The 11558-nt window shown below is 41.1% G+C and overlaps 1 protein-coding gene across 2 annotated transcripts in view; it reads left to right on the forward strand.

The window, feature by feature from the left end:
- Positions 1-11558, forward strand: part of OSBPL10 (oxysterol binding protein like 10) — a 297869-nt gene that overhangs the window by 138228 nt on the left and 148083 nt on the right. Inside the window, exon 4 of one of the 2 annotated variants that reach the window (XM_007449636.1) lies at positions 8627-8818. The exons of the other annotated variant lie outside the window; for it this stretch is intronic. Coding sequence (XP_007449698.1) covers positions 8627-8818 — 192 coding nt within the window. The remainder of the gene's footprint in view (positions 1-8626; positions 8819-11558) is intronic. 2 annotated transcript variants of the gene reach the window in all.

An 11558-nucleotide genomic window follows, 5' to 3' on the forward strand; every position in this document is an offset into this window, starting at 1 on the left:
TTTTGGTGCGGTACGCGGGCCTCTCACGGTTGTGGCCTCTCCCGTTGCTGAGCACAGGCTCCGGACGCGCAGGCTCAGCGGCCATGGCTCACGGGCCCAGCCGCTCCGCGGCATGTGGGGTCTTCCCGGACCGGGCCACGAACCCGTGTCCCCAGCATCAGCAGGCGGACTCTCAACCACTGCGCCACCAGGGAAGCCCCCCTACTGGAATTTTTATTAGAACAATTATATAATAATTCGGGAGAAATGACATCTTTATAATAAGTTGTCCAATTCATTCACCCGGGTGTGTCTTCATCTTCTCAATTCCTCATTGATTTATTTTCACAGATTTAAAAAAAATCTCCACAACTACTGGAATTTTTATTAGAACAATTATATAATAATTCGGGAGAAATGACATCTTTATAATAAGTTGTCCAATTCATTCACCCGGGTGTGTCTTCATCTTCTCAATTCCTCATTGATTTATTTTCACAGATTTAAAAAAAATCTCCACAAAAGTCTTATGTATTCCTTATTGGATTAATACCTGTACATCATAGTTTTATTGTTGTTTTGAATATCTTATTTTCTACTGTATTTTCTAGTTGATTATTGCTGATACAGAGGAAGGCTGTTGACCTTTCTGAGTTCATCATATATCTGGCAACTTTGTTGGACTCACTAGTGTGCTTTCTTTTTATTTTTTTGTAAAATGGTCATACCTACAGTCAATGACATTTTTGTTACTTCTTATCCTTCTACCTCTTTTTCTTTTTTTGTTCCTGTTTTGTTGGCTAGTGCCTCTAGTGCTATGTTAAACAGTGATGATATTGGAATCCTTATCTTGTTTCTAAAACTAAAAGCAGTGAAACTAAAATTTCTATATTAAATCTGGAGGTTGCTCTAGGGTTCCGGTGGTTGTTCTGGGTTTTTGGTGGTTGCTCTAACATAACTAAGTTAAATCAACTTCTTTCTAGTCCTTGTTTTCAGAGTTGTTTTTTTCCTATTGAAACAGCTATTCAGCATTAAAAAGTCTTTGTTTCATGTTATTTACAAACAACATATATATAATAAAATGATTTTCTTTGAGGGTCTGCAGTTCTAAGAGAATATAGTTCAGTTATCCTGCTTTCAAAGGAGTGTTGCATGTGTATTTTTACGATAGGTGAATGTGCAAGAGGAAAGGTGAAAATGGATAAACTGGTATCAGCTTTCATCCTTTCTATTAAATGTTTTAATGTCAACCTTGTGTCAGACACAGTTTCAATGACTAAGTCCTCATTTAATTGAGAAGGACCAGCTGGAGGGCCTGAGTCTCTCATCAGGCTTTTTTAGTTAAATCTTGAAGGAGGCTTGTAATTGCCTTCTCTTTTGGTATATTTCACTTTACCTTTTTGAGGCTGTAGTTTTTAGATCTATAAAGTGGGAGGACTAGACTTGAGATTTCTTCTAGCTCTAAAATTCTGTAATTCCACAGCAGGAGGACTGGAGAGAATGGGGCCTGGACAATAGAAAGAGGGAACCTTCAACGCTTTCAGAATAAAGCATCGAAAAGGAGTCTTGGTACGTGGAATCACAAGGTCCCAAGTAAAGGATGTGGATAGAAGGTGCAGGAGCTGAGAGGGTGGGTGTGTGGAAGGTTTTAAAATTGAACATGACCACTTCTAGGTGGATCTGCAAGATGGCGGAAGCTGGGGGAAGTGGGAAAAAATAGTAGTGTGTGATATGCCAAGTGCATGAGACCAATGCTTTCAGCCCAGTTGTTTTCTGTTTTTTGTGTTTGACCTTGCCATGGGGCATGCAGGATCTTAGTCCCCGACCAGGGATCAAACCTGTGCACGCTGCAGTGGAAGCACAGAGTCTTAACCACTGGACCACCAGGGAAGTCCCTTTTAGCCCTTTTGGGACCTTCAACTTGACCTGGACAGAGGCTGGGCCAGAGTATGGGTTAGGGATTCTGGAGCAATTGGATTAGCTGTTAGAGAAGAGTCAGCAGAATTTATTTGATGGATGAAAATGTTGGGAGAACAGGCAAGCTGAAAATTTCAAGATTTCTACCCCTCTGTTTGCAGAAAATGGAAATATATGCATTTTGCTTGCCCTGATTTTTCAGAGATCTGGCATTTGCATGTATAATCAGGATGATATGTTTAGAAGCAAGCTAGAGCCTTCCTCTCTGGGGAAAACCACAATTTTTCCTTTGCAGACATGTCTGTATGGATTCGTTTGTGTGTATTTTAACAGAATCTTGGTATAAAGTTAGTGGAAAGTGTTTAAGGTGTATTCAAGATTCACAGGTAACAATGGAAGAAATTTCCTAGGCTTGGTAACTTAGAGTTGAAACTGTTTCTGTAAGAGGACAGGAATTTGGAAAAGTAGAGAGAGCTGAGTATAATTTTGAGAAGTTAATCGTGGCAATGAACTTGGAAAATGTCCCATTTTAAAAAGTTTTATTTCTACTTTAGGTCTGTTTTAAGCTGAGGTAACAGACTATTAAAGAGCAAAAGCAAACAAATAAAAAGCATGGCAAATGAAAAGGTTCATATGAAGCTATAAAGCAAAATAGTAGGATAGATTCATTTAAAAAACTCCACATGAAAAAAAAAAAACCCTCCACTTTTTATTGAGATGTTGACCGCCAGGAAAACAAAAATCTGAATAATTTTGAGGCCCTGAATGTAATATTTTAAAAACTGTTATGCTTTTCCCTTTTGGTTGATTTTGAGGTATGTTTCCTCTTGGAAGAAAAGGAATAAACCACAATTTTTATGATTAGCTTTCACATATTTAGAAGTGGCACATTAATTTGTTTTTTTAGAGGAGAGAGAAGGAATGTGATGAAATGATTTTAGTCAGTTGAATTTATTTTTCACAAAACATAACCAGGCCGGTTTGATTTTTCTGCCTCCCCTGGGCTATTTTATTCTGAAATATAGTGTCTTTTTTCCCGTTGCTGTGAAAGAATTCAAGGAAGTGAGGAAAATATGCACCAAAATTAAATGGCATTTGAAGGCTGTTATAATTGACTCTCAGCAATTTTTCCCATCAGAAAAATTTTCTACAGAAGCAGTTGCCATGAATGTATATTTAAGGTATTCCCCTCCCCTACTCCTTTTCAGCTTTTTACTTTCAGCTGCAGCAAGCTTAATTATAAATTTTTGATACAAGTTTTAAGACGTTTTTATGACCAGCTGATGATCTTTTCAGTTTGAGGGTTTGTTTATTCCAAAATCCCAAAGTGAATTTGCTCATTACTTATTTATACTAATTTGCTTTTGGTACCCGTGTATCATTGGAACAATCTGCAGTCACTTCGTGTTCTACAACAGATAGGTTTTCAAAAACGTGCAATCATAGTAAATGTACTTTGTACTTTTTTCTCTGAAGCAAACTTTTTTTAGTAATTAGGATGATTACTCTTAATTTACCTTTTTTTTTTTTATTTTTTGTAAGTTAAGGAAGTTAAGGTAAGGCCATGTCTGCTTAAGGCACTTGGATGAAAACAACCTTTAAATCCATATACTTAACTCTGGACCCACTTAACAATCATTCACCTACTCGGTACCCAAAGGCCTGATTTTTCTTAATTTTTGAATGATGATGATGATATTTATTGCATGCTTCCTATATGGCATGTGCTTTACCTCTCTCTTTTCATGTTACTCTCCAGCAACCCATGAGGTAATATTAGCATTTTAGAAATTAAAACACCACGTTACTTTACTAAGCCACACAGCTCATGAGTGGCAGAGCGCAGATTTGAACCCAGGCCGTCAACTTGAGAAACCGTGGTCTTAACCACTCACCCACACTGTCCTGTGGGACTAGATCCTCTTGCTCTTCTGGACGGTGGTCCTGTGATTCTCTTCTAAGCTTCCCAGACTAGACTCTGTCTCTCCGGCTTGTTGCTTGGTTTCCCTGCTGGAAATATTCTTTCTAGTTAGTGCTGCTTCTCCCTTTCCAGTCACACCTTTCCTTTATGCCAGTTTGGGCCAGTAAATACAAAAAGGACGTCTGTGTGTCCCTGCCTTGAAACCTTGGGAAACGTAGAAATCCAAGGAAGAAAGTAGGCAAAAACCAAGAGGTTGGTAAATATAACACCTGATTACAGGTGGAATCCTGGGCGGGGTCTGAGCATCTGTGCTGTGTCTTACCTGCTACCTGTTCTCTTCTTTGGCGTCACCCCATTTGTCAGGCGGGAACCCCACTTACCTACTGCTACTTGCTGAGGGAGGGGACGCAGGGGGTGACTCTCCTAAGTAAAAGAGTGGATCTCACTCCCGGGTAGGAGCCGTTACTCTTGCCTCAGAATTTTCTGCAGATGGCACACTTGGCATTTCTAGTTGCTCCCTTGAAGTCAATATTTGGAGCAAAACCTTGACATGTTGTTCCTCAAACTTTGATAATATTTTGTTTTAAATTAGTAGCAGAGAGGTGTGTGTACGACATCCGAGTGTAATTTTCTTTCTTTTTCAATATAGCTGTGCCACGCAGCTTGCAGGATCTTAGTTCCCCAACCAGGGATTGAACCCACGCCCTTGGCAGTGAAAGCGCCGAGTCCTAACCACTAAACCGCCAGGGAATTCCCTAAGTGTAATTTTCTTTTTTAAAATAATTAATTAATTAATTATATATCTTTGGCTGCGCCGGGTCTTAGTTGTGGCACGCGGGCTCTTCGTTGCTGTGCGCAGGTTTCTCTCTAGTTGAGGAGCATGGGCTCAGTAGTTGTGGGGCGTGGGCTTAGCGGGGGCCACTAGTGGCAGCATGTGGGATCTCAGTTCCCCGACCAGGGATCGAACCGGTGTCCCCTGCATTGCAAGACCGATTCCTAACCACTGGACCACCAGGGAAGTCTCCCTCGTGTAACTTTCAAACACAACCTGGACATTTTCGACAGGCCACCTTTAGGAAAGAGCCGCTTGTTTGTAGTGGTTGCAGTTTGCTGCCTTTTCTGCCTTTTTCTCAGGGTGCCTAATGACCTATGGGATTTACCGAGAGAGACTTTTTTTGCTCATATTTGCCCTGAGAGGAGACATGAGTGTGAATTAAACATACAGTGAATGGGAAATTAAAGGTTTTTCGACTCAAATTTGCTGCTTGTGAATTCAAGTGACAGCCGTTAAGTAATGAGCGTGGGGTTAGACGTCCATAGCAGAATCCTTTGGCTCCTGGGTGAATTTCCTGATTTATTGTCCTTTACGTGATAGTCCTTCAGGTTTCAAAGGCTCCCCTTACCAGAGAGGTCTTCCTTTCTGATTTCTGATGGGTTCTCATTCTGCTCAGAATTTAGAAGTGTGGTTCCCCCTACAGTCTTGCTGACCATGTAGGTTCTCCAGTAATTATTTAATTACATTTTGGGCTTCATCACGACTTTGACCCTATAGAAAATAAGGAGCAGGTCAGTGACTGCTTACAATTTTGTGCTAAGTGACTTCTTAACATTTTAAAAATCAGTAATGCCTTCATCGATCAAGTTTTAAGGGCTATAAGGGAAGAAACAAACTTTGGCCACACAGCTCCTGCATGGCAGGCACTTTGCTAAGCATTTTTTGTGCATGATCTACTTTAATCCTCATGCTGGCACTTAAGGGTCAGTATTATGATTCCTTTTTTAAAGATTAGGAAATTGATGCTTAATAAGAAAGCTTAACTCACTTGAGGTCACATAGCTAGAACCTGGTAGAGCTGGGGGTGTGGGCGAAACGTGGCTATCTGGCTTCAAAGCCCAGTGAAAAAAATCTGCCTTTTCTTGGGTTGGAATAAGGCTCCCAAACAATCAAAATGTATTTCAGATTGGAACAAAGGGTGAATACGTTGTTCAATAAAGTTCTTGGTGAAAATGAAAACAAAACAAACCAGGAAAACAAAATGTATTTCAGTAGATTAATGCTTAGGCAAATTTGCGTCTTTGAAGAATTAACGACATAGCTTCTTTCCTCCTCTCCACTCCAAGGGAAAAGATTGAAGCTGGAAGTAGACGATTGTTGTATTTCATTGTGATCAAGGTATACTTAATTCTTAGACCACAGGTTTCTCCAGTTACCTGTATGTAAGCTGACATAAAAGCAATACACTGCCTCCTGACTTTATCTGTCTTCCTATTAATTCTGTCCAAGTTCACATCCAGAGAAATTTACAAGCTACCGTGGTACTGCAGGCTAACACAAAATTCTGATTTCTGCCCTGGCTCCCACCCTACTCCCCAACCCCTTGGAGATTTATAAAATTGTGGATCAGTAATTTTTAACAATTTTTAGACCTGTGACTGTTATCCAAGGCTGGAGGCTTTGAACTTCCTGTCTGGGTTGCTTTGTACGCCACCCGTGTCCCTTTATCTCCCTCAATTCTACTCAGGCTTCAAATTCTTTGCCCTCAGAACAGTCTCCTGTGATGAAATCAGCTCGCCTTGATCTTTCTGTTCCTCACTTGGACATTTTCTGGCTGTATTGCCAAATTAGTATATTGTCACGCCCTTCCTCACTGTGTGTGTGTGTGTGTGTGTGTGTGTGTGTGTGTGTGTCTCGCTGTCTCTGTGGCTGTGCTCTTATATCCCCAGCAGTACTATAAAGCATCTGTGGTGAAAGATGGCCTCATACATCTCATGTTTCACCTTGACATCACACAGCAGATATTCTCCTTGGCACATAGTAGGTATTTGGTAGATATTTGATAACTGAAATAGAGAAACTAGCATGAATCCAAGCATAGCATCTAACTGCCTTTTGTTCTCAAGCTGAAATGAAGTATAGAAACATTTAGAACACAGCTTTTTATGTAGAATGTAGAAAATCTTGGATCGATAATCCATTCACATGGTTCAGAATGAAAGAATATGAAAACTCTGCAGTGAACAATCTCCCTCCCTCACTGTTCCTATTCTCTCATTCCTAGCTTCTCCATGAATAAGTAGCCCACTTTGAGTTTCATGTGTATCCTTCTAGAGTATTTTTTGTTTTAAACAATTATTATAAACACATGATAAAAGCACTAATTTTCCACATTTTGACACATAACTTTGCATACTATAGAGCAGTTAGGAAACTTGCTTTTTTCACTTAACTGTATAGTTTAGAGATATCTTTTTCCAGACCAGTTCACGGAGACCTTTCTTATGCTCCTATTACGTCCTGGTAATGTTCCATCATGGAGGTGTGCCGTCTTATTAACCTGTCCTAGATGGAGGGACGTTTGCATTGTTTCCCCTCCTTTGCCATTAAACATATGACTTTGGTGACTCCTGGGTACAGATGCCGTTCCACCTGGGTGCAGGTGTATGGAGGAGACATTCCCAAACAGGGCATTGCTGCATCACGGGGAGGCGAATCTGTAACTGGGACAGGTCCTGCCAGATTGCCCTCCTCGGGCTTTCTGCCACCTTATACTCCCACAAACCCATCTCTCTAAGGTCCTGTCGGTAGACGGGGTACTCATACTTTAGGATTTTTGCCAATCCAGTGGGTAAAAGATGGTATATCTAAACGTGGTTTTATTGTATGAGTACAGTTGAACATGTTTTCATATAATTTAAGGGCCATTTATATTTCTTTTTTGTGTGTGTGAATTGTCTGTTCATATCTTGCCCTATTTTAATAGTTTGTTGTTCTTTTTAATTCCTAGGCATTATATTCCTATTTACAAATTAGAATGATGAGCCTTTTGTCTGTGAAACTAGTTGAAAATAATTTTCCTAGTTTATCGGTTGGCTTTGTCCGTGGCGGGAGTGGGTTTTTAAAATTTGTTTCCCATCAAGAAGTTTTCCATTTTTAGGGCATCAAGTTTATTGAGCTTTTCTCTTATGGCTTTTGGATTTGGAGGTGTTAGGTCTTCCCTACCCCAGGGCCACATGTTTTATTCTAGCGCTTTTTTTCTTCTTTTTCCCTTAAGTCTTTGATCCATTTGGGGGTCTGTGATCTGAGAGGTAAATCCAACTTTGTTTTTCAGTTGGCTGCCCAGGTATCCCAACACCAGTTATTGAAAATTTCATCTCCACTAGGTTTGCGATGCCGTCCTTATCATATACTCAGTTGTTATTTGGATGATACGTTACAATAGGATGAAATACCAGCACTACACTAACAAATGGGGATTAATTGGTGGATTACTTGGTACATTCATTCCCTTATGCAGCAAACATGTATTAAGTACTTAATAAATAACAATCATGACGTGTCAGGTCTTGGGGATATAAAGATGTGTTTGAAAGAATCAAAGTTTAGCTGGACAATGAATATAACCTCGATGTAGTGGAATAAGGGCACAGAGGGGCTGAGACAGACAGGGTTTGCTCCACACAGCACAGAGCGTTGAGCTGGCTTTGCCAGCGGGAGGGGAGGGCATTTAGGAAGAGGAGCACAGCACCCCGAGAGCCCGCGGTGTTGGGGGGCTCAGAGTAGCTCTCCACGGCCATATTTTGGGGCAGGAGACATGACTGGAGGTGAGACCAGAAGCGTAGTTAATGGAAACAGTGTCTCTGGCCTGAGTGAGTGTGGGATTAGAGCATGTAGTGCTGGGCACCTCCCCAGCCCCTCATCCCTCTAAAGACAAAGGGGAAAGCCTGAGAGGTCCAACATAAATGGAAGCCAACACTTGGTTGTGTTCTGCAGGTCGGTTGTTGAGTTTTGACGCCTGTTGCTTATTCTAGACGACTCCAAGCTCCCGAAGCCGAAGTCTCACTTTGCTCCCCCATGGGACACCCAATTCTGCATCTCCCTGTAGCCAGAGACACCTCAGTGCGGGGGCCCCCGGCGTGGTCACAATCACACATCACAAGTCGCCTGCTGCCGCCCGAAGAGCCAAGAGTCAGTATTCCGGCCAGCTTCATGAAGTCAGAGAGGTACGTCTTTGTTCTTCTAGGTTCTGTGGGAGGTGAGGGCTGTGATGTTACTCTGCCAGCTTCTCTTCCTTTGTAGCGTCTTGACTAATGGAGAGAGAGGACCAGAAGCAGACCTCCCAGACACGGCCATGACAGTCCCTCCTGGTTTAAAAAAATAATTATTTCTGGGAATTCCCTGGCTGTCCAGTGGTTAGGCTCTGCGCTTCCACTGCAGGGGGCATGGGTTGATACCTGGTCAGGGAAATAAGATCCCGTGTGAAAAAAAAAAAAAGATTAAAAAAAAGTATTTCTGTTTCTTGGGTTAAGTGAGTTTTAGGAGACCTCTGCCAGAGCTCAGAAAGCAGAGGACACCAGCCCATAGTAACATGGAAGGAGATGGAAGGGCCATTCGTTAAGGCCTCCATGCTCATAGCAGAGAAGAGAAAGAACAAAAAGACGGTAATTAGGAAATAATTGAGGGCATTTTGAAACTCAGGAAGTGGTGGACCTAAAGCTCATTTCCCCTTTTCTGCTTCACTTTATGAAAGGCTTACCTGCTCTCACCATCACATATATACTCCAAGGAGGTGTGGGGCAGTGAAAAGAGCACTGTCCATGGAAGCAGAAGACTCTGTCGCCTTAAAGCTTGGAACCCAAGTTTCTGCATCCATGAAATGGAAATAACACAGGTCCTACCAGCCTCTCAGGAGAGACTTGAGGATCACATATGATAGTGTACATGAAAGCCCTTCCACTGGGTATGCCTTAGGGGTTATGCTTTGTTTTTACTTTTGATTCACTGGGAGGTCATCAGTTTGGGGCTCCCAGGTCCTTAGTATTCGTATCATCCTTTGCGACTGTTGCCAAGAACAGACTGTATAATATCGCTTATATGTGGAATCTAGAAAAATGGTACAGATGAACTTATTTGCAAAGCAGAAATAGAGACACAGATGTAGAGAACAAATGTATGGATACCAAGGCAGGAAGGAGGGGTGGGATGAATTGGGAGATTGGGATTGACATACATACACTACTATGTATAAAATAGATAACTAATAAGGACCTACTGCATAGCACAGGGAACTCTACTCAATGCTCTGTGGTGACCTAAATGGGAAAGAAATCCAAAAGGAGGGGATATACATATAGCTGATTCACTTTGCTGTGTGGCAGAAACAAACACAACATTGTAAAGCAACTATACTCCAGTAAAAATTAATTAAAATTTTTAATTTAATTTAAATTTAAAAAAAGGTTGTATAAAATAAATGATCTTCACCTTAGTTTTCTAACTTGTGTTGAGTGCTGAGGCTTTTTGCCCTGCAGCTGACTTGTGTAGGCACCAGCTTGTCCTCTTAAAGAAGCAGCAGAGTCCTTACTCCGTGTCAAGCAGGAGAATGGGGCTCCCAGAATAGGGTCTTGCTATGGCTTGAGTCAGCATGCATCTTGTTTTATTTTATTTATTTATTTTTTTTGCGGTACGCGGGCCTCTCACTGTTGTGGCCTCTCCCCTTGCGGAGCACCGGCTCCAGACGCGCGGGCTCAACGGCCATGGCTCACGGGCCCAGCCGCTCCGTGGCACGTGGGAACTTCCCGGACCGGGGCACGAACCCGTGTCCCCTGCATCGGCAGGTGGACTCTCAACCACTGTGCCACCAGGGAAGCCTGCTTGTTTTATTTTTTAAATGTCGCGAGCCAAGTAGTGCTGTGTCAGCTGGCTATCTTGTTCTAATTCTGGCCCAGGACAGAAAATCTGAAATCTTCTGACTCAAATCAGTAGATGCATATGAAAGACATTTTTGCATATAGATTTACACATGCATATACTCTTTATTGCCTGATAAAGAAAAGGTACAGAGTCGGATGCTCCCTTTGAGATAGTCACCCTGATGTGAGAAAAAAAAAAAAACCCAAAACTGTTTGGCTGTGAGCTTAATTTCGCTACCTTAGATGATATACGAGCAGTGATTGTGGTGCACATGTGTATATGGCTTTTCACTTGTCATGATACCTTTTCAAAAAGCTATATTATGGAAAAACTTTGAATGTACACAAAGCAGAATAGAATAATGGTCCCCATCACCCAACTTAAGTAATTCCAACCCTCTGTTGTTCTCTTTTCATCTATTTTCTCCCATCCCTTTCTTTGGGATGAGTTGAGTATTTTAAGGAAATCTTAAATATTTTATCATTGCCAGTAAATGTTTCAATATTTATCCAGTAGATAAGGACTTTAAAAAAAAAAACAGGAAAACCACAATACCATCATGTCGCTGTTACGTAAACCTCATTGCGTATATTTTTTGCAAGTACTTTAGAGACTTTAACCTTAAAAAAAAAAAGGGAAGAGTAAGTTCATGGTATTTTGAGAATTCTTTTAATTCTAACAAATCTCTGATAGACTTACTATTCTAAGTGTTGATAGGAGGCCTGGTACATATGAAAACAAAAGGAGGAGGGGTGTGCTTGTGTTTAGTGAGCAGTGGCCCAAATAAAAGTTGGGGGATCTGGCTTAACTTTTAGTAGCATTTGATTTCATAGAATGCCAAGATCTGTTCTACATCCATTTTTAAGAATTGAAGTTTTTGAAAGGATAAGAGTATGTTCTTTGGGTATGTCTGTATAAAAACGTTTAATTGTATGACGTGTATAATGCAGAAGAAATCTATAGAAGAATATCAGAATAACCCATGACCCTCCCTCCCTTCATATAACCACTGTTAACCTTTCAATAAATTTACTTCTTTTTTTTTTTTTT

This window comes from Lipotes vexillifer, unplaced genomic scaffold (assembly GCF_000442215.2).
Source record: "Lipotes vexillifer unplaced genomic scaffold, Lipotes_vexillifer_v1.1 scaffold536, whole genome shotgun sequence".
NCBI classification, from domain to species: Eukaryota; Metazoa; Chordata; class Mammalia; order Artiodactyla; family Lipotidae; genus Lipotes; species Lipotes vexillifer.